Genomic DNA, 24814 nt, shown 5'->3' with positions numbered 1-24814 from the left:
ATCATGAACAAATGTTGATGACGTCAGTCACATGACAAAATTATGGGCTGATGAACGAAACTATGTCAGTCATCAGAAGACATGTTACATCCATTATTAAATTATTTACCTATATTAGTGACTAGAAGCTTTCTGATCTGTTCATCAACCCTAAAGAACTGTTTTTTCCCATCTTCCTCTGCTACGACAATCTTGTATTGTCTTATTCTTACACGGTACTCCTGAGGAGGGGGTAACCACTTTATGACCATTGAATTGTTAGACAAAACTGATAGATACATGTCTTTAGGAGGTGGAGGTGATGTTTTCTCTGAAAAATCAAATTAATTCTGTCGATTCAGAAATCATTGTGTGTTTTTATTATTGCAATTGAAGAATGGAGTATATTGCAAAATTAATTATTGCAATTTCAGGAAAATATGCAGTACATATAAAAATGGCTTTTATTAATAATTATTGATTGAGATACTCAACCAGCATTATTTGCATTTAATATCAAAAATCAAGTCGTCTCCCCTTGTTCAGTATTCACTTTTCAATAAAATTTGATATTTCATGTAGTATTTATTCAGAAACTATTGCAAGTTTTTCTTAATAGAATCATACCATGCATATGGTTACAGATATTTGACACTTCAAAAACAAGAAAAGATGTTGTATAGAAAGTAGACTATTCATAAAACAAAAAAAATCTGCTAAAAATGAAATCCATTGAATAAATACAAAAATATTTTACATCGATGTGTAACAGAGCTTCATGGGCGGATACACAAATTTTCCAGAGGAGGGGTTTTCCAAATTCCAACCCAGGTTAAAGTGAGATTCCAATCCACAGAACACCTCCTCTAGATACGCTATTGAGGTTCCAAAGATTTCAGTCAGTCTTTTAGCAGTCTTTTAATACACATTATAGTTTTTAAAAATTCTTGCAGTTACACTGGTCATTTGGTCTAGTAATTAATGAAATTTTACTGAACCAAACCATATATAATACAATGCCACGTGTCTGACAGACCTTGGTAATGACTAGTCGTCATTTGGTCCATTTATTGATGTAATTTCACTGGACCAAACCATATATTATTGAACATTGCCACATGTCTGATGGACCTTGGGTATGACTAGTGACAAGGTTTAGTAAGTTGTACCTGTAAGATATGTTGAGAACTTTTCCCATGCTGAGAATATACTTTTACTTGGAAACACGGTCTCAATCCTGAAGTAATACATCTTATCATTCTCCAATCCTGAAACGATGAAAACAAAAATACTGTTCAGAAATTATTGTTAGGTTTTGAATTAATGAGAGTATTGTGACTAAATGAGTATTGCAATACTAACAAAGGGCTGCGCTTTAGTGCATGATACGCCCGTTGCTCTTTTAACTTGTCTTTTATGCTTTAAATGAATTTATATGATCAACTAGAAATAGTGTGAGCCCTGTCAAATACACACCCTCCCCCCCCCCCCCCCCCATTTATACAAATCAAAAGGGATGTTACATTAATATATTCACCAAAGTTTCACCAAAGTTGCATAAAATCCCCCTTTTTTAAGTATAAAAATTCATTACTTAAGAAAATGTAAAATCTACAATTTATAAAAATGGAAAGGGAGCTTACATCAGTAGATATAAACAATTCACTAAAGTTTCATGGACATTGGTGAAAGCCTTTTTGAGTTATTGTCCGAAGTGTAAAAAATCCCCCTTTTTTTATGAATAGAGCCCCATAAATCCAAAACTTATAATCTGAAATTTATAAAAATTGAAAGGGAGCTTACATCAATAGATATAAACAATTCACCAAAGTTTCATGGACATTGGTGAAAGCCTTTTTGAGTTATTGTCCGAAGTGTTAAAAATCCCCCTTTTTTATGAATAATTTAAAGCCCCATAAATCCAAAACTTAAAATCTGAAATTTATAAAAATTGAAAGGGAGCTTATGTCAGTAAATATAAACAATTCACCAAAGTTTCATGGACATTGGTGAAAGCCTTTTTGAGTTATTGTCCGAAGTGTCGAAAATCCCCCCTTTTTTATGAATAAAGCCCCATAAATCCAAACTTTAAATCTGAAATTAAAAAAAAACGAAAGGGAGCTTACATCAATAGATATAAACAATTCACCAAAGTTTCATGGACATTGGTGAAAGTGTTTTTGAGTTATAGTCCGAAGTGTGGACGACGGACAGATGGACGGACAGACGGACGGACAGACGGACGGACGATCGGACAACGGTATACCATAATACGTCCCGTCTAAAAGATGGGCGTATAAAAATTAGCAGACAGAACCGACAACAACCAATAAATTACAGGCCCCTTAATTAATTAGGACTGGCACAAAAAGCATGGCGGATGGTTGAAAATATATGTGAGTGCTCTACCCTCCTCTATTAAACCTACTTTGTTTCTTTTTGATTGATTATAAACTCCCTGCCTATTATAAAGCATCTACAATTTATATATCTTTCTATATTTCATAATGGAGATTTTTTTTACTTGTGCAGTTGCTGTCATATAATTCACTAGGTTTGATTAGACTTTTTGATTAGGTTTAAAGTAAAATGTTAAGAACCTGCACCCTTCCCTTTTTTGGAACACAGGAACTACTGTACTTGTACTTTATTTTGCGAATTGTGTATTTCAAACACGTTCGCAGGTATTTATTTTTGGAACTTTATAATTATTGCCTTTCAGTTGAAAGGTTTTATTTAGATTTGCGTGTATTTATTTTTGCAATAATAAATCAACCACGAAATTCTTGAAAATAATTTCACTGCAAAATAAGTACAATTACAGTAAAACTGTATACCTACCATATATAATAGTGCTGTTTTGCCAAACACTTTTTTGGTGTATTGTATTATTATCATCTGTTTTATAATGAATGATATGTTGTGTCCACTTGAGTGGCCAGGTCTGAGTTTCACTGGTATTGGACCATGATATCTCTACTGCCTGTTAAAATAAAGAATCTGAAAAAATCAACATGCAGATAATCTAACCATTGCTGCTATAATATTCCTTAAAATATAAATAAGGGAATATGAGTGTATATATCAATGATGATAAGTTTGATGAATTGCTTTATTCCAGTGCATGTTGATTTTAATAGCTAAATCAACATTTGATTGGTTGAAACTTTCACACGTGATGTCAAACAAAACTTCATATTCACCTCTGAGTATCATATTCTCCTCTAAAATATCGGGACTAAATAGTGTGACTTATGTACATAACGTGTAGAACTTCTTATTTTCTAAGTAGATTTGGCAAATATCATTTTCGAGTTCAAATTTATTTCAGAAGTTAAAACAAAAAGACTAATTGAAGAATTTTAATGTTTATCCGTACTGTTTATCAATAAGAAAAAAAGCTGGCAGTTAATTTCCCTTGGCCTCGGGAGATATGAAGATTTTATCACCCTTGAAAAATCATATTTCCCTGGGCTGGGCCCTCGTAAAATATGAATATTCTTGGGTGAACAAATCTTCAAATATCCCTCATGCACAGGAAATAAATGTATATTGTACTAGCCTTGCAACAGCTGACTGAGTGAGATTTTCATATGTACTACCATTGATATAATCAGAGGATTTATGCTCTGTAAATTTATCATTTTTAAAAGTCAACAAACTTTTTTGTCCTGAATTCTTTTATTTTTCTGCTTGTCACTTCTTGACACTAAAATTCTTCTGATCTCTTATTAATGAGACCCATCCCTAGAGTTTCATTTTGACAAAATAAACTTACAAATGCAAAGAATGAATATACTGGAGAATTTCATGTACATTTTTACTTGGGTTCCATTAAAACTGACCTAATCATAAACTTAAACAAGTAACAGATTTCTGATGCTCAGCTGCCACCATCCCACTGCTAAAATAAGTGGGCCTAAATTAAGTTTAGATTTTTGATTCTCAAAGAGATACAATATCAAGATACAGCCTACTTACTGTACCAGAATGTTCCTCTGCAGTATCTGTTACAGAGATCATTGTTGGGATTGATTCTGCTGGAGAAGGTGCTAAAATAGACATGCCAACTTTAAAGAATACTTACTGTACCAGAATGTTCCTCTACAGTATCGGTTACAGAGGTCGTTGTTGGGATTGATTCTCCCAGAGAAGGTGCTAAAATAGACATGCCAACTTTACAGAATACTTACTGTGCCAGAATGTTCCTCTTCAGTATCTGTTACAGAGGTCGTTGTTGGGATTAATTCTGCCGGAGAAGGTGCTAAAATACATGAACATTACTTAGTATATCAAGTATCTTTTCAATTGATGAATGCCTCAGTGTGCTAAAAACAGAATATCTCGAAAGTAAAAATTCCATGAAAAGCTTTGCTAAGTCATCACAAATGTAAAGTTATTTACAAAATACCTGAACTTTTTTTCTAGTTTTATGATCATAAATGAATTTATTTAAAAACATGATCAAGGTGTCCTCTTTGAGTAAAAATTCCAATTGTATTTAATAAACTACTACCAAATATTCAGAAATAGTATTAAATCTTTACATGCTATTGTTGTCTGAGTCCTGGTAATATTTATACACAATTCTTTTATTTTCTTGTACAAGTAAAAAATTTGGAGGTTATATCCCTAAAAAATTCAGATTTAGTTTTACTTATTTGAGTTAAATTTAATGTCTTCTCATCTTGAATTTCTTTTGACTACAGTATTCACGGGGGGGTCTCAACATGGGATTTTGGGTACAGGTGTGCAGCTGGGATTTTAAAAACACCCCCCATTCATATATTGAATAATTGTGAAATCCCTACCTATACATATATTTCACAGCGAAATCATAACCCATTCATATATTTATCAGCTCAAATAGTACTTATATGCATATACAATCTTATTATACATCAAAAACACTTTGCTACTAAATGTGGAATCTTTTCATGCAAAGGATTAAGTAATATAACTCTTGCATATTTACCAATAATGTTCAGTGAAGATCGTTGCACAACAAACTGAAATTTATGACCCATTGATATATCACAATCGGTCAATTACTACCTATTGATATATTTCCTCGGTAAAATTGCACCCCATTGATATATTTGACGGATCAAAAAAGGGACCCATTCCAGCGGCACAAATGTATATACCTTTATATAGGAAGAGACCCCCCCCCCCCCCCCCCCGTGACAGTATTGCTCTAATAGAGTGTTTAGTTCTGTCCTTGATGCATGTAATAGTTGTCTTTACTTATAATAAATACAATAATTTCATGGACAACTAGTTTCAATCGTCTGTTTAATATCTTAAAGATACTACTCATTTACATGCCACCAAGAGGGTATTTGTTAAGGAACTATATGCACAGTAACTTTTGCAGTTTTCCTTTTTTTAAGAAATTTTGGTTTCTCTTGTGTATGTATAGCCTGAACAGTATCATTTATATGTCATGTATGTGTGCAATATATATTTCTTTGCTTTAAATATTAATGTGTAAGATAAATCATGAAACTGTGATTAAAGAATTATCAAATCATAAAAAATTTGTTTCAACATGTTTGTTAAGGGGTTGTAAATAAACAGTTACATGTATATATGCAATATTTTTCAGATTAAGGGGAGATAATTCTAACCTTGAAATAAAAATCTAACAAGTTCACTTATTTATGTCTTTAAATAAATAAAAATAACTTCTGATAGTATGCTATGTAAATTAGATCTGTTAAAATGTTATATACTCACAGACTGAACTAATTCTGTCCTCAGAATTCAAGGTTACCTGAATAAAAAAAGACAAAATTTCTTAGAAGAGTAATATTGATATCAGAAGTAAAATACATTAGTTTACACAGCATAACTAATACCAGGGTACATCAGATGACATCAAATCAGATTTAATTCCCTATTTTCTACGTATTTCCCACTCTTTCAGATCATAATTAAAGGTGATTTTTTTATTTTTTCTATTTTAATAGTTATCCATATATTTTTTAACTCAATTTTGTGGGTCGGTCTATAAATTTACCTGTCACTCCCACTATCATTTTGTATGTTCAGTGGACCAAGAAATTGGGGTCAGAACTCTAATTCGGAATTAAAATTAGAAAGATCATATCATAAGGAACATGTATATTAAGTTTCAGGATGATTGGACTTCAAATTCATCAAAAACTACCTTGACCAAAAACTTTAACCTGGAGCAGGACAGACAAACAAACGAACGAATGGACGGACGGACGATCCGACGAATGAACGGAGGCACAGACCAGAAAACATAATGCTCCTCTACTATCGTAGGGGGGTGGGGGGATAAAAATATTTTTTATTACTAAAGTTTATATGCTTACCTTGGGATTAATAATACGAATATTCTTTATTTTCAGTGGTGGCAAATCTAATGTAGTGACTGTCACATTGTCTACATGGCTAAAATTAGATCTACCAAACTGGTTTACAGCTATAACCCCAATGTGATATTTTATATTGTATTTCAATGAATGAATAACGTATTCAGGATCCACAATATCTGTTACTATAAAATGTTTGTAATCATATTCAAACATGAACTTTTCCCTCCAGCAGTGAACTTCATATGTCATAGGGAGATTAGCACTGTTGTTGGGAGGTGACCAGTATACACCTATGGAATTATGGGATAGCACTTCTGCTTGAATGTTTTCTGGTGGCCCTGGTGAGGCATCTGTTAAAAAAAACAAAAATGTACATCACACAATGTTGTGATAAACTAGGCGGTACTGTTATTCTAACGTCCCATTTAAACACTTTTTTTCTATATTCTTTATAGTTTTTGCCCATAATTTTATATTCCTTAAACATCCATCTACACTCTTATGAAGTGAATTTTCTATTACAGCAGAAAGGAGTAGGTCCAGTAAGACCCCTTTTCGGCCCCAAAATATAGCAGTTTTACAAAATTGTTAAAATGTAAACTTTTAGTTATTTATTTGATAGTAGAATGGTTCTGCTACATAAATATGGGCTGTTTTTGACAATACAATGCACATATATTGGGTACTAGCACCAATAAGTCATGCTAAATTACTGAAATCTTCACAATTCCAGCATTTTAGTTAAATTTTGGACGGTTTCTGTGTAAAACTAAAGTGGCCGCATTCGTGTTCATCCAAAATATTCAAATGGAAGTTGTATTTGATGATAATACATAACATTTATAAAGATTGAGGATGAACACGGATGCGGCCACTTTCGTTTTTGACAAAAACCATCTGAAAATTGACATTTTTTCGCATATTTGGTAGATTTTTCATATTTGAGCTTGAATCGGATCGTTTTTAATAAATAAATAAGTTAAAATCTTTCACATAAATTAATTGAATCATATGAAATAGACACTGAAGTGTTTAAAAAGTGGTCAAAATCTTTCGTCAGATGAAACTGAAATTTGAGGCAAAAATCGGTCCTTACTGACCCTACTCCTTTATCTTTTACAGACTATTGAAGTCATTTTGGTCAGTAATTTTGTGTTAGAATTGTGTGACAAAAATATTTGTTTTCTTTCATTATTTTTTTTTCATTTCACATGTTAAAAACCAAAAGTATTAGCAAACACAAAGAATGTGTCGTAAAGAATAAAATATAGCTTGTACTTTACATTTAAAAAGGTAACACTCAGTGAGGTTTTATCTACAGAAATTATAGCTAAAATTTTTAACGTCTTTGATGAAATCTTGCAATTCTTTTCATAGAGGTTTGCTTTTTATTACCAAGAGTTCTAAATGGTAAAGTTGAAGTCAATCATTCAAAAGTTTGAGGAACATCAGTGCTATCAGTGTCTCAGATAAAACCAGAGGATTCTGAATAGCTTACAAAAATTCAAACCTAGAGGAGGGAACATCCTTAAATATTATGAGGCAGGCATTACCTGTAAAAGGGGATGTAGTCTGTATGAATAATTTTTTGGTAACTTAAATATTTGTTAAAAAAAAGAAATGGAAATACCGTAATGTTTCCGATTTTGGTTCTGTTGTTAGGTGATTTTAGTTGTGACGTTATTTAAGTTATGACGTCATATGCAATGTAAACAAAGAAACGCTATCATCAGGTAACGTTTTTTCATATCTAGGAATTATTAAAAATGAAATTGGTATCCTGTTTTATACTAGACTGATAAATATAAATTTTACTCATAGTTTCATACAAACGAGACCGGAAAAAGGAAGTACATTGTAGATTTCTGTGCAGATGCAGGAATTCAAAACATGACTTCAAAAAAATTGAACGATTTTGAGTTCATTAGTACAATGAAAATTTCCCCCGATTTTTTTTTTAATTTTTTTTATTGATTTTTCTACTGTAATTGGGGACGAAATATTACCTGTAACTGTAAAGTTTAATGAAGCTGAATAATCTGTATTGAGTACATGACATTTATACAGCCCACTGTCTGATGTCTTCAGCTTCCAAAGATGTAGTTTCTTGACTAATGTTATCTTATCATCTTCTTCAATTTCAAATTCTTCAAATGAGTGTCGTCCTGATATATCAATCTGAAAAGTTAATAGTTCACTGAAATCACAATTAATATTCTAGAATTCATCATATGTATTTTCATATTTTTCGTTATGTCAAAATGTCAACTAAACAATAGTAAAACAACTATCTTGGAACTATTTAGAATTATAAATTAAGAGGCAACTAAAAATCCAAAATTGAAACTGTAATTAAAAAATAAAAACAATTAGTTTAAACTAAGTTTAGGAAAATTAAATAAGTATATAGTAGATTGGAACCAATATCATTTCTAGATTACCTGCTCTGATTCAAAAGAAAGGTAGTTAACAGATTACTCATTTGACAGCAGATTCTTATTCCGTTTATATTATTTGTTTCAATAAAAGTTGTTGCTACCTCATTTTTTATTTAAGGGGGCTCCTGGGTATAAATCAAAGTTTATTTCTAATATAGGATTTCGCTAAATCTTTTTATAAATGAACTTTATCATATACTTAAAAGAAAAATTAAATTAAAAAATGTGGTCACCATTCATTTAAGTTCATAGTCTGCCTCCAGAAGAAGCATACATTTTTGTTACCTGTAATGTCCTTTTTTTTCTGTTGAGCTAATAGGAGAAATAGAGGTAATATCGAAATAAAAAATAACCTAATTCCATAAATTTTACAATTATTTAGTTTATGTACAGCTTATTTGAAAACAATAATAAAAAAGTATAGGTCACTGATGAGTTAACAAAGATGCAAAAAAATGCCATTTTTGCCCCAAAGGGAGATAATTTGGAGCTTTTTCAATGATATAAAAAAATTTAAAAGTCATCTGGGGCCAAAACAAATAATTTTTTGGGGTTCATTTTTGTACCATTTCATATAGTAAGAACTAATATTGTAATAAATAAAATGTGTAATGAAAAAATAAAGGTTCATTTTTTTTGCTGAAATTTTTGTTCCCACGAGCCACATCATCAATAAGATTTAAAGAAATGAACAACATATTTTTCATCATTATAAAGAAACCTACAAACCATGCTCCTATCCTTTCGACCTTGAGGTCATCACCTTTTGTTAATAGTATTGACCTTTCACCTTTACCATGGTATTGGACTATACAAGTCATTGTAACATTGTGGTCGTAGTATGTATTATCTGTTTTATTCAATTCCACACTGATAATGTCTAAAACAAAGAAAACATCATATAATATTAAGATATTGTTAATAGTTCTACAGCCACTGAGTAGCAGTGGCAAATCTAAAAAAATTAAGGGGAGGCACTGACTGCCTAAGAGGGGAGAGGAAGCTCTCAACTCATGGTTTAGTGATTCCCTATAAGCTAAATATTAAACAAAATATTCACACAAAAGGGGGTCCAGGTTTCCTATCCCTCACCCAACCTTCCATCACCCTGATCCATTTCTACCTCTGAGAAGAGTTAATTAATAAACCAAATGACAATAAAATGGTATATAGGGAGCAGCCTGAAACTAATTGCAACCGAAAATGTTTTAATTCTTATCTATACTGCTACGCCCAAAACATACACAGAAAAAAGTCTCATAAAATCTAACTTGAGGAAAACTCAAATTTTGCATTTTAATTTATGGAAATTAACATTGAAAAGGGAGACAACTCTGCAAAAATGAGTCCTTTTTTTGTCAGTTTTTGGTAGATTTTCTTAAATTCATGTAAAATATGATGCTTTGATGGGGTTATAAGTTCGTATTTGACTAGATTATATAAACTTCTGCTCATGAAATGTACAAAACTGAAGTGCTATGGGTATTTTAATTTTTTTTTGCACATTTTTCATTAAAGATTTGTGACCATTTTGAAAAAATAATGTGAATATTTGGTATTGTTTATCATGTTTATATCTGTAAATCATATTTGTTTAAAGAAACTTTAAACCTCAAAAAGAAGAATATATGCTCAATTATTTTTATTCAATTTGAGATTATTTACCTTGACATGCATGACATGCTGAAAGTCTAATAAATGGTCAACTAATGAATGATGAAATCTAGGTTGAAGCTTGATAAAAGATATGAAAACACCTTTAGAGTTGTTTGTTTTACTAGAAAGACGGCTAATATATCACTACATTCTGTGGAACAGAAGTGGTTAAGTTGTAATTTCAATCAATTTTTATTGATATTTCTGCTTTTTTGCAGAGTTATCTCCCATATCAATGCAAATCTCCATAGGAATTTTAAAATCATGATTTCAAGTTTTCCTCAAGTTTAATTTTATGGGACTTTTTTCTGTGTATATTTGAGGTATAATGGCAAAGATTAAAACTTAAAAACCTTCTGTTGCAATTACTTCAAGGTTAGGGTAAAACTTATGCTAGATTGACTGGACTACAGGTTTTAATTTGGATCATGATTAAATATTTGAAAAATAATACTAGGTTTGACTACATTCATTATGTGTCAAGACATCAAAATGTAGTAAAACCTAGTATTATGTGTCAAGACATCAAAATGTAGTAAAACCTAGTATTATGTGTCAAGACATCAAAATGTAGTCAAAACTAGTAATATGTGTCAAGACATCAAAATGTAGTCAAACCTAGTAGTGTGTGTCAAGACATCAAAATGTAATAGTCAAACCTAGTATTGTGTGTCAAGACATCAAAATGTAATAGTCAAACCTAGTATTGTGTGTCAAGACATCAAAATGTAGTCAAACCTAGTAATATGTGTCAAGACATCAAAATGTAGTCAAACCTAGTATTGTGTGTCAAGACATCAAAATGTAGTCAAACCTAGTATTGTGTGTCAAGACATCAAAATGTAGTCAAACCTAGTATTATGTGTCAAGACATCAAAATGTAGTCAAAACTAGTAATATGTGTCAAGACATCAAAATGTAGTCAAACCTAGTATTGTGTGTCAAGACATCAAAATGTAGTCAAACCTAGTATTGTGTGTCAAGACATCAAAATGTAGTCAAACCTAGTTTTGTGTGTCAAGACATCAAAATGTAGTCAAACCTAGTATTGTGTGTCAAGACATCAAAATGTAATAGTCAAACCTAGTATTATGTGTCAAGACATCAAAATGTAATAGTCAAACCTAGTATTATGTGTCAAGACATCAAAATGTAGTCAAATCTAGTATTATGTGTCAAGACATCAAAATGTAATAGTCAAACCTAGTATTATGTGTCAAGACATCAAAATGTAGTCAAACCTAATATTATGTGTCAAGACATCAAAATGTAGTCAAACCTAGTATTGTGTGTCAAGACATCAAAATGTAGTCAAACCTAGTATTATGTGTCAAGACATCAAAATGTAGTCAAACCTAGTATTGTGTGTCAAGACATCAAAATGTAGTCAAACCTAGTATTATGTGTCAAGACATCAAAATGTAGTCAAACCTAGTATTATGTGTCAAGACATCAAAATGTAGTCAAAACTAGTAATATGTGTCAAGACATCAAAATGTAGTCAAACCTCAGGGGCGGATGCAGGAATTTTCGAAAGGGGGGGTGCTAATCCAGGGCAAAGGGGGGGTGCAAAACATATGTCCCGATACAAATGCATTGATCGGCAAAAATAAAGGGGGGGTGCGCACCCCCAGAACCCCCCCTCTGGATCCGCCACTAAACCTAGTAGTGTGTGTCAAGACATCAAAATGTAGTCAAACCTAGTAGTGTGTGTCAAGACATCAAAATGAAGTCAAACCTAGTATTATGTTTCAAATATATAATCGTGATCCAAATTCAAACCTGTATCCAGCTTGTAATAAATGTTGTGTCTGTACTTGCCCCAACTGATAAAGGTTTGTCCTCTGCTTTTGTTTAACATAGGAGTAGAAAACAGCAGAATGCCACCAATTGGTCTTCATCATTATAAGCAAGAAAATCACACACCCGGATGCAGGCTTTAGCTGACCCCTGGCTACTACTTACCAAGAGTATCGCGATCTTGTAACTGATCCTGCACTGAGGTAGGTTGGATAAAATCATCTTCTTCATCATCATCTACAAAAGGGTAACAAACAATGTTCTAAAAATAAAATTTACAATTACATGCAAATAATAATGGTTACTGTTATTTTTTGAAAAAAAAAACTCAACTAGTTCGTCAAATCAATCAATTTTTTTTTATTCCTTGAAAGAAAGTGTATATTTTATTGTCATGCACCAAACATGACTGTTAATGTCATTTGGCAAGATTTTTTTTGGTTATTTCTAATGAAGTATACATTTGACATTGTTTGTCATCTAAATAGATAAAATACTAGCCAACATTGTGCTACAAAGCTACATCTAGTTTAATATTTAGATCCCATAAACATGTTTAACCCCGTCCCATTTGTGCGTCTGTCCCCAAGTCAGGAGACTCTGGCCTCTGTTAGTCTTGTATTATTTTAAATTTAGTTTCTTGTGTATAATTTGGAGTTTAGTATGACGTCCTTTATAACTTAACTAGATAGATATTTGTTTAGGGGTCAGCTGAAGGATGCCTCCAGGTGTGAGAATTTCTCGCTGCACTGCAGATCTATTGGTGACCTTCTGCTGTTGTCTGTTCTATGGTCGTGTTGTTGTATCTTTCACACATTCCCCATTACCTTTTTCAATTTTAGTCTTAAATATATTCGTTTTAACCAACAAACTAACTAAGTAAGACTATGATTTACCTTTCTGAATCTTTGTTCTGTTTCCCCCAGAAAGTGTTGCTACTAGCCAGTTGGTAGACTTTCCGGTCAAATGACCAGATTTGGCAGCTATCCGTACTTTGTACTGTTGATCTTTATATAGATCTAAATAGGAAATGAAAAGTTCATAGAGAGAGATAATTTTTGAAAAAGGTGAAAAATATGTTTCCTGCTGTACTTGTTTGCACCTGTCCTAAGGTAAGAACCTGTACCCTTTTCACAAAAAATCTAAAGTGTAAAATTAATCTTTTAAATATTTAGTTGAATTGTTAAGGAATATTTTTGACTTACGATACATTTTACACTTAAGATATTTGTGGAAAGGGCTTAATGGTCAGCTGTTGTCGAATGTTGTGGTGATTCATAAGTGTTCCTCATTTCTTGTTTCTTATATATACAAGACCGATTGTTTTATGGTTTGAATGGTTTTACACTTAGTCTAGTCATTTTTAGGGCCCTTTATAGCTTGCTGCTTGGTGTGAGCAGAGACTCTGTCTTGAAGGATGTACTTTGACCTATATTGGTTGACTTTTACAAATTGAAATTTGAATGGAGAGTTGTCTAATTGGCACTTAAACCACATCATCTTATAACTATTGTCCTGAGAAAAGAACCGTGCACCCTATATAAGAAGTGATGAGTGTTCAGTGCTTTATAACTTCATGTACCTGTTATGATAATTCTACAGGTATTAAAGGAGAAATAAAAATGACCAGAATAAGGTTGCCTTAAAAAAAAATATTTCTGGCTCCCAAATGTCAACATGATCAATGGTTATTTAAAAATTGTTTTATTGTGAGTAAAAAATGTCTTTGTCACATGTATAACAATGTCTGACATGCCCCAAGAATGAGTGTTAAAATTACCTGTTATAATATATTTTTGCTTCTTTTTAGTAGTGACCACTGTACACAGTGTCCCTTTCTGTACCCCTTTCTGTCTGTACTGGATCTGGTACCCTGTTATCTTTTTAAAATCATCTCCTCTTGGTAAGCCCCATTTAACAACTAGTTTCTGAAAAATGTTGTAAAATTTGTGTTAGTTTATATTTTTTTGATGAATTAGGACATTGCTAATAGATATAGGAAGATGTGGTGTGAGTGCCAATGAGACAACTCTCCATCCAAATAACAATTTAAAAATTAAACCATTATAGGTTAAGTACATATTGTTCCTGTGACCTATACTGAGTGTTAATAGATATAACATGTATATTAAGAAGATGTGATATGAGTGCCATTGAGACAACTCTTCATCCAAGTCACAACTTAATAAGGTCCACAGGGGGTAACTTCCTATTATTGGGTATACGGGGATGTGCCATAAATATGGGTCATAATTTTGCAAGATTTTATATAAAAATGACCCTCCTTTTTAATGACATCCTATATTAAATTATAACTGTATATTGATTTTGGGTTATAATGATCTACATATATAAATATCATATGCTATTAAGAATCTTACATTATTTATGCTATTGAGAATCTTACATGATTAATGGTCAATTATTACATTAAATTAAACCAATCCCATTTGAAAGTTTACCTTTCAAAAAAGTTCCAAAATGAACCCCCGGAAATTTGTCTCCTGATTTGATCTTCAATAACGATGTCAATTCATATATAAAAACTTAAGGGTAGCTGGTATATTTATGAATTTTGAGTGATGACGAGTTAGTGCTTATATAAGCATGGGTCATATTTTAAATATTGTATATAAGTATAGGTCATTCTTTCTTAAATATTTATATAACTATAGGTACTAATTTTCAGTGAATTTTATATTAAAATGGGTATGTTTTTTTAGGCAAAAATGGCACACCCCTACGAAGTCTTCATGCTTATACATGTTATACATGTTATACATGTATGAGGGTGGTAAAGGGTTATTTTTGTTTTCGACCTTTTTATTTCACATATTTTTGTGTTTTGACATTTTATTTCTTGTTTCACGTGTTTTGCTTGATTTGCATGCATCATGTTTTCCCTTATTTATTTTCTGTGTTTCGTGTTGGTATTCAATTTCTCTGTTCAATTTCTCGTGCATGTCAAGCATTTGATTAAAAAGTTAGTGTGTTATAATATCTTCTGAAACTTGTGTAATCTAATCTGAAATTGATGTATATTGTTACCATTCTACATTTGCAATAGGTATAATATTAATGAAGTCCATCAAATAACTATGAATAATAAACAAAATTCCAAGAAGATGCAAGTAGCGGGTGCTAAAAGGTGATTGCAAAGTCTTCATTGCCCATTAATATAAATGGCTGCCTGAATGCCTGAGTAATATTTTTATATCATGTGTGTGTCCCACCCCTTTACCACCCTCTTATCTGAATTAATAAAAAATCACATCAGGACAAAAAAGATTTTCAGTAGGCAGTTATTTTCTTGGTAGGAAAGGTTAGGGCAAAGTTACCCCCCCCCCCCCCTTTTTTTAAATTGCTCCATTAGGTCAGGATTTTGAATTCGTGGTCTGGCACCTATATGTAACAAGAATTCTTGTCAAATCAGCACTTGGTTAAATCGGTACCTGGTCAAATCGGCACCCAGTAATGAGTATTATACTGGTTAAATCGGCACCTGATGTAGTAATGTTGGCACCATGTTAAATATGTCTAATATATATTTATATCAATGAGCTCAATCAATGGACTCGCGCACCATTTTAGAACCACCTACTCATACCTGCCAACTTTTCAAAATGCTCAATCAATGAAACGGAACCAAGACAGAGGTTTGGATAAAGATGCTGCAATAATTTACTACCTACCTACCTAAGTCTACCTAAGTGTTTCCAAACGCAGGAGATCAGTTTGCTCCTCTATATTTGGCTCTGGTTCATCGTCACTAACTACACTTGTGCTACTTCCGGTGTTATAGGTGTATTCAGTGTCAAAGTCATATATCATTGGGTGTTCTTTCCAATGCTTGTCTAGGCGATTTCCAAAAATCTTTACATTCTTTGCGGTCACTACGATGTCTGGTAGGCTGTTCCATACTTCCACTACTCTGTTAGTAAAGTAGTATTTTCTTATGTCTAGTCTGCTTCTATATTTTACTAATTTCATAGAGTTGCCTCTTGTTGTCGAGCTGGTATTACGAGTAAATAGACCTTCTGTCACTTTTGAGTCATATACACCTGTTGTTATCTTGTATGTTTCTATCATGTCGCCTCTTAGCCTTCTAAATTTTAGAGTTGGAATTTTCAGAATTTTTAAGTGTTCCTCGTATGACAAATCTTTAAGGTTGGGTAACATCTTTGTAGCTCTACGTTGTACATTTTCAATTGTCTCAATATCTTTCTTTTTGTAGGGGTTCCATACACTACTAGCATATTCAAGATGAGGACGGGCTAACGCCTTAAATAGTAGGCAGAAGCTTTTATAATCTAAATATTTAAAAGTTCTTCTAATAATCCCAACTAGTTGGTTTGCTTTGTTGACTTGTGTCTGTATGTGTTTATCAAACTTTAGCTTTGAATCTATAGTTACTCCTACATCTTTCTCTGATTGAACTGTTTCTAGTGTGATTTCAGATCCATCGTATGTCGACATTTTATAAGTGCTATCTTGTCCATAATTGGATTTGGTAGAAATTGGAAGTACTTTACATTTGTCCGGATGAAAACGTAAAAGCCATTTTTCGCTCCACTTAAACATACTATTTATGTCGTTTTGCATTATGATGTTGTCACTATCGTTGTTTATAGCTCTATATAGTTTAGTGTCATCGGCAAACATGTATACATCAGACTCTGCACATGGCGGCAAATCGTTGATAAATATAACGAACAAAATTGGGCCCAAAACTGGTCCTTGCGGAATACCACTAGTAACATCGTGCCATTTTGAAAAGTTTCCATTAATTTGTACTCTTTGTTGGCGGTCACTAAGAAAGTTCTTGATCCAATTACATGTTTGTAAGCTCATGCCATATGATCTAAGTTTGTTGATAAGTCGTCTATGCGGGACTTTGTCAAACGCCTTCATAAAATCGGTGTAAACTGCATCTATTGACCCACCACTATCTAAAATACTGGTCCAGTGATCTAGGACTTTTAATAGTTGTAATGAGGTTGATCTACCTCCAATAAAACCAAATTGTCTATCGCTGAAAAGATTATAACGGTTCATATGGTCTACGATTTTCTTTCTTATAAGTTTCTCCATCAGCTTGCATATAATGCTAGTCAGGCTTACAGGTCTGTAGTTTGAAGCTAGTTTCTTGTCACCTTTCTTAAAGAGAGCTGTAATTTGGCCAATTTTCCAATCTTTAGGTACCGTACCAGTTTTAAATGAGCTATTGAAAATCATGGTTAGTGGGGTGTCTATTATATCAGCTAGTTCAAATAATACCTTTGGATGTACCTGATCAGGTCCTGGTGATTTTGAAGTATTTAAGTTTTTAAGAAGTTTGTTGATTTCTTTAATATTAAAGTTATCATTGCTAGATTCTTCAACATATATATGGTATATTTTTAATAAATGTATCATCATCATCGTCCTCTACTGTAAAAACACTAGTGAAAAATTCAGCCAGTACCTCAGCCTTTTCTGTATCTGTACTTGCAATAAAGTTTTTACCATCCCTTTTTACATGAAGTTCTGATACGCCACTTTTAGATTTTCGCTTTGCATTAACATAAGACCAAAAGTTTTTACAGTTTGTTTTTGCAGACTCTGCTATAGACTTTTCCCGGTTTTTCCTTTCTTTAGCAACTGTTGCTTTTGCTTTATTGCGAGCTTTTGTATACCCCCTGTAGCTTTCGTTATCTTTATTGATTCTATATTTTTCCCATGCTCTGTGTTTTTTCCTGATTGATAATCTAGCCTCAGCACTAAGAGGTGTTTTAAATTTCTTCTTTGATATATGTTTTTTCGGTATATGTAAATTCATAGCATCCGATAATTTGTCCATGAACATGCTAACCATATCTTCTGTATCTTTATTAGCTAGTAATTCTTCCCAGTTAACATTCATATGATCCTTTAACTTGTCATAATTAGCTTTAAAATAGTTAAATTTTAAGCTTTTCAAATTCTCATATTTTAAATAACATTTAAAGTTAAAAACTAAAACATTATGGTCACTGTGCCCAATCGGGTCTTGATATTCAATATTCTGGATAAAGTTCTTATCATTTACTAATATAAGATCAAGCAGTGATGGTTCTTGGTTAATACGATATCGTGTTGGTTTATCTACCATCTGTTGATAATAACAATCACGTATACATTCTAAAAAGTTAGTACTAATATTATCTTTAGCAGACCACGTTTCCCAGTTTATGTCAGGAAAATTTAAATCGCCTGTCAAAAGCACATGTGAATATGAGTCTTCTAATTTGCTAATTTTCACAAGTAAATCGTTTAATGCCTTGTGTTGTTCTTCAGATGAAGATGGACTCTTATAAATACAACCTACTAATAGTTTATCGTTATTCACTAGGTTTATCTTTAAGCAAACATATTCCTTAAATTCATGCTCAATGTCTATCTCAACTGCTTGAAGTTCCTGTTTTACATAAATAATAATTCCACGAACACTATTTGTTGGAAAATTCTCAGGAAAGGAAAGATATCATATCCATCAATTGATAATTCTGCCTTTAAAATACGGTATCTACTATTCTTTGGAAGAACTTCAGTTATAATTAAAAACCAATTGTTCAGAGAACAATTGAAGGTCTTTCCACTAGTAAAGAACTATTTTGATATTGATATAGGAAAATTCAGTTAATAATGTTAGTTCCTATGGCTTTATGATGTATTTATATGAATTTAAAGCAAAGGTCAAAATCTAGAACGTCCTATTAACCTATGACCTTGACCTCAATTTCAAGGTCACAAACCAGGGAACTCAAATCAAAAGACTATAGGTCTTATTTATAGGTTGTTAATGAGTTATATCACCATACGCATATTTTTTAATACAAGAGGGGAGAAAACTCCCTTTTACGTTCAATGTACCCTTGCAATCAAAATTTACGTGTAACGACATGTCGCAACAAACAATTTAGGTAAAATAATTTGTCGTTATCTTATACATTTTCTGGAAATAAGAGATAATAAGTCAATTTCAAATATGACCTTGACCTTTGACCTTGACCTAATTTTCATTTTTTTGGACCAAGGACTTCAAATCAAAAGATCCTAGGTCTCTAGCACTTATGGTTTACAAGATAGAAATGCATATCACTTATATCAAATGCATAAGGGGAAATTACTCTTATATGGAGCGCTCATATCGCTTCAGTCAAAATAGGATAAATCATGCGAAGGATATAATGAGCATTTTTGTAAAATATATTTGTCATAATATTTTACGGTTGCGAAGGAGTTGCGCTCACAAGGAAAACAAGAAAAGTATTCGTTTACGCAGGGTAAATTTCAAAAGCGCATAAACTGTTCGATATTATATACCAAAATACCTAAGTGACATATTGCAAAACAAATGTTTATCGCAAGAACAAAATTAGGCGGAAGAAAAAAAAAAATTCAAAGAACAATTGATGGTCTTTCCGCCAATAAGTATCTATTTTGATATGAAAATATTAAAATTCAGTTGAAAATGTCAGTTCCTATGGCTTAATGATGTATAAATATGAATTTCAAGCAAAGGTCAAAATCTAGAACGTCCAATTAACCTATGACCTTGACCTCAATTTTAAGGTCATAAACCAAGGATTCCATATCAAAAGACCCTAGGTCTGTATTATGTATGGTTCATGAGTAATATCCCTTTACGCATAATTCTAAATATAAAAGGGGCAAAAACTCCCATTTATTGTCTACGCACCCTTCCAATCAAAATTTATAAGTTACGACATGTCGCAACTAACAATTTAGTAAAAATAATTTGTCGAAATCTTATAAAGTTAATGAAAAAGAGTGAAAATAAGCCAAAATCAAAATTTTGAATTTGACCTTGACCTTTGACCTTGACCTTATTTTCATTTTTTTGGACCAAGGACCTCAAATCAAAAGATCCTAGGTCTCTAGCACTAATGGTTTACAAGATAGAAATGCATATCACTTATAACAAATGCATAAGGGGAAATAACTCTCATATGGAGCGTTCATATCGCTTCGGTCAAAATAGGACAAATCATGCGAAGGATATAACGAGCAATTTTGTAAAATAAATTTGTCATAATATTTTACGGTTGCGAAGGAGTTGCGCTAACATGGAAAACAGTGTTTGGGTAGATAACTCCAACAAAGAAAAGTATTCGTTTACGCAGGGTAAATTTCAAAAGCGCATAAACTGTTCGATATCATATACCAAATATCTAAGCGACATGTTGCGAAACAAATATTTATCGCAAGAACAAAATTAGGCGGAAGAAAAAAAAAAAAAAAAAATAATCAGAAGAAAAACAATAGGTCTTTCCACAGAAAAGTGGAAAGACCTAATTATGATGTCAGGATCTGATTCCTCATTAATAAATCTTGTTTTGAACTCATCAATTTTGTTTATAAAACTATCTGCGTTAGTATAAACACACTTAAGTTCAGATAAAACAGGATAGGATAGATTAAAGTATCTATGACAGAAAGGGCAACATGAGATAATAACATTACACATCTTAAACAAATAAAGAGAACAATGATGTCAGAGTAAATGAGTTACTTGATATTCATGAGCATCGAAATCAACATAGAGGACAAACCATTTATATGTTATATAAATTATTATAATAACTACCTCCGTATACTGATTTTATGAGTGCCCCGTGTGTAAGGGTTAGGGTGCAAATAAGGGTGCAAATTGGAATTACGCTATAGAAGCGAAGCTCCTGCTAGAGGAGGAAGATAAAGACTAGGTAACAGGTAACAGCCAAGGAAGAGCACCACAGGAATAGGGGAGAGAAACGATGACTGAGGGTGGTCCGAGGGAAACGTATAGATTATGGACAGTACAACTTCATGGACTTTATTTCATACACCTTCCACATTTATTTTTTAATGTTTTTTGTATACTAGTATGTACAAAAATGTAGGTGCTTGAAATCATGTAAAAACAATCCGAGTTATGATTTTTTAGATTAAGATTCAGTGGTATTCAGTCAAAGATTTGTCTGAATTATAGACCATACACAGGCACTTGTCTCAGGAAAATAAATAGGACATTATTTTCTGAGACCAGTCAGTGTTATGTCAATTTCATTAGCAACGTCACGTATCTCGTTAGATATAGCGATAATTTTCCATCTCAAGCGAGAAGCATGATATGAAAAATTATCACAAAAAATGATCAAAGCCTGAAAAATGAACAAAATAGCGATAAATAATTTTATATAATTTGCACACTATACTGTGAAAAATCTTTTTAAGACATTGCAGGTGCATTTTTTTTTTAATTTGAAGCATGGCAGAGGCGTTGCCGGTCTCGTTCAGCTTTTGAAAGTATTTTCAGTAAAGGAAATCGATACGACAAAAAAAAATTCCGGAAAATTTAATGTTTTAAGTTCTAATTCGAAAATGTGTCCATGTGGCGAATGAGTATTATACTGGATGTTAATGCCTCAGTTAAATTCTCACACGTTATTGCTTGCTACGTTCGAAATTACAAATTGGCCTAAGCCACGCTTTATTAATTAGTAATTACACATCTAGACTATCGTGGAAGCGCTTTATATATTTATTCAAAATCAATGTTTTGCTTGAACATGTTACTGGGTATTACATCTGTATTTCCATTGTTACCCATGTGTCATGTTAGCCTGAATCATAATATTAATAATTATATGATTTACTTTCAGGAAAATAATAAATTCAGCATCTGTTCAACTCTTTCATATGAATATAAGGAAATTAGAGATATCTATTTCAATTAGATTGTCTCTGCAAACAAAAATGTAAGACAAGTCTACACATAGACTCAATAGGTGTTTGACTGGTTGATTATTGTTTGATTAACGTCCACAGGCCCGTTGCCAGGAATTTCCATGGGGTGGGGGGGGGGGGGGGGGGGGGCTGGTATTTCGACTCATGAACTCGACATTAACAGTCACAAATTGAACAGAACGTTGACTTTAACAGTGCGTATTTGGTTTCAAAAGGGGGTTCGTTTGAACCTCCTCCTTGAACCCCTTGGCTACGGGTATGGTCCAGTGGAAATCAGTTCATGCAAATTGGGACAAGGTTAATAGTTGGTTTGTTGCAAGAAAAAATGGTTTGCAGTAGCAGTTCAAAATTTCTGTTTTTCTTACGGAAACCAATAATCATGATTGTTTGTTTTGTTTCCTCCTGAATATGCATGAAATAAGGACCACTGAACTTTAAACATGCAACAATCAATCTAGAGAGAGACTTGTACTAACACAATTTGAAAGGTTACTGGTTGGATTACCGATCCGGGGTGAAAATTTCAAGGACTCAATTTTCGACTCTCCCTTGACACCATTTGCGAGAATGTTCTTGAGAAAAACGATGATAGTCCATCGTAAGGGGACGACAAACGACTGACCCGTGTTAAGGGCATACGATACAGTTACAGGGGAGGTAATGACGTTGCTAACGTAAAATGTTATTTTCGCGACGTCAAACTGTGACATATCGGGAAAAGATGCATTTTTCGACTGATTTTTATCATTCAAACTGATTTAATTTGAAAACGAGTTCATGGACCCCTATTTTTCAAAACAGCAATTTGTTTCATTTTGCAGGGAGATTATGTGACCCAAATTTTATAAAACTGTAAATAGAGGATTTTTTTTAATTTTGATAAACATGCAGCGAAAAATGACGTATTTTCCTGAATTCTTGAACAATTGATAAATATAAATTATTTCTGAATAAAATATGCATAATGTTTTAGGATACTTATAAAATACAGAAATTGCCGATTATTTAACAAAAAACAATTTGTGTTTATCTTTTATAACAAAAAAGTTATGTCTTTCTTTCGAAAAAGAAATTACGGCCACAAATCTGAATTTGAGCAAATATACAAAATTTCTACCTCATTTTACTCAAAAAGTAGCACATGAAGGTATATTTTTTATTACATATTTGATTTAATTAGGTAAGAAATAGCCTATTTGCAAATTTTCATGAACTTGTAAATACAGGATCAAAACTGTATCGTATACCCTTAAGAGAGAGACTTATCTCTTGCACGTAAAAGACACCCTTGTATATTTCGAACTTGAACAGGCTAATGCCGCTATAAGGCAGCACTCGCACCGCAAAGTGTAAAGGGATTACTATAAGTTGCAATTGTTCCCCAATCCACTATAAAGAAATAAGTTTAAAGTAACAATCAATCTATCAACAATCATAGCCGTCGTAAGTGATCATTTCACAGAATAGGTAGTGTATAAAGAAAGATGAGGTATGGTTGTAGTTACCAATGATACAACTCTCCACCAGAGTTCAAATAATGTAGAAAATAACAACTATATAGTTACCATATATATACAGCTTTCAACGATGACAACGCCTAATCGCATAGCATGCTATAAAAGGCCCCGAAATGACAAATATAAAACCATTTCAACTTGAAAATCAATTGCCTGGTTTATGGACAAAAATAGAAATGAAAAACAGTTACAAAAGATAACTATAGGAGTCAGGACATGCACATGTAGAATATGTTGAGGTTATCATGTTCCCCCGTTTTCTCTTTCTTAGCCCTACTTACCGTGGTACCGTAAACTTCAACTGTAAAATTGGTGGGTGCACGTAGAAGTACTTTTCGTTTTGTCCTAAATGAAATCTTGGTAGGTTCTGACAATTCTTCTGCTTCGTCTACAGCTTGTACCTTGATTATATAAGTCGACGATGGTCTCAGTTTATTGATTAAAAGGGATCTCAGCTTCGTCTGCTTCACATTAGAAATTTTATTACCCAACATTTTCCACGTGACTCGATAGCTTGTTATTAAATTTCGTTTCGTTTTTGGACGCCTCCATTTTATTTTGATTGATGTTGGTGTGCTGTCTTTAATTTTCAATCCTCTTGGAGGTCCGACTGCTACTTCAGAATCTACAAAGATATAACATGCATCCGTCAGTGCAAATAGTATTATTGTATTTCAGCATGTCAGCGTCGTAACTACAATCCCCTTCCCTTTCATGAATTTGACCTACCGAATTAGACTTTTTTACCGGATTTGTAATCACATAAGCAACACGACGGGTGCAGCATGTGGAGCAGGATCTGCTTATCCTTCCGGAGCACCTGAGATCACCCCTAGTTTTTGGTGGGGTTCGTGTTGTTTATTCTTTAGTTTTCTATGTTGAGTCATGTGTACTATTGTTTTTCTGTTTGTCTTTTTCATTTTTAGCCATGGCGTTGCCAGTTTGTTTTACATTTACGAGTTTGACTGTCCCTTTGGTATCTTCCGTCCCTCTTTTAAAAGATCTGAAAACTCCACAAGTTCTTAAACGAACAAGCAGTTATTTAAAGATCTTAAAATTCCACAAGTTCTAAAACGAACAAGCAGTTATTTAAAGATCTTAAAACTCCACAAGTTTTAAAACGAAAAGGCAATTTTTGCAATATCAGTCAGAAAAGACATATGTTATCATATTATTTAAACATGATTAATGCAATCTAAATTCGTATGACTTTTGTTATTATTCAAAATTCAAACAAACCAAATTCATATGATTTCCTTTCGAACCTCTTGTAGTCATGAGATTTGACTTTTTTCCGGTTTAATTA

The 24814-nt window shown here is 32.6% G+C and overlaps 1 protein-coding gene across 2 annotated transcripts in view; it reads right to left on the bottom strand.

Moving 5' to 3' along the window:
• LOC134718759 (receptor-type tyrosine-protein phosphatase S-like) overlaps positions 1-24814 on the bottom strand; it is a 39537-nt gene that overhangs the window by 12768 nt on the left and 1955 nt on the right. The window contains exons 3-14 of one of the 2 annotated variants that reach the window (XM_063581449.1): positions 23790-24133; positions 14001-14148; positions 13117-13239; positions 12386-12457; positions 9490-9644; positions 8333-8504; positions 6324-6676; positions 5719-5755; positions 3961-4031; positions 2821-2962; positions 1149-1247; positions 110-310 (exon numbers count right to left, since the gene is read on the bottom strand). In XM_063581449.1, coding sequence (XP_063437519.1) covers positions 110-310; positions 1149-1247; positions 2821-2962; positions 3961-4031; positions 5719-5755; positions 6324-6676; positions 8333-8504; positions 9490-9644; positions 12386-12457; positions 13117-13239; positions 14001-14148; positions 23790-24133 — 1917 coding nt within the window. Of the gene's footprint in view, positions 1-109; positions 311-1148; positions 1248-2820; positions 2963-3960; positions 4032-4172; positions 4244-5718; positions 5756-6323; positions 6677-8332; positions 8505-9489; positions 9645-12385; positions 12458-13116; positions 13240-14000; positions 14149-23789; positions 24134-24814 lie in introns of both variants that reach the window. The other variant, XM_063581447.1, reaches the window with a different exon arrangement.

This window comes from Mytilus trossulus, chromosome 5 (assembly GCF_036588685.1).
Source record: "Mytilus trossulus isolate FHL-02 chromosome 5, PNRI_Mtr1.1.1.hap1, whole genome shotgun sequence".
NCBI classification, from domain to species: domain Eukaryota; kingdom Metazoa; phylum Mollusca; class Bivalvia; order Mytilida; family Mytilidae; genus Mytilus; species Mytilus trossulus.
This window is presented reverse-complemented; position numbering and strand designations above follow the sequence as displayed.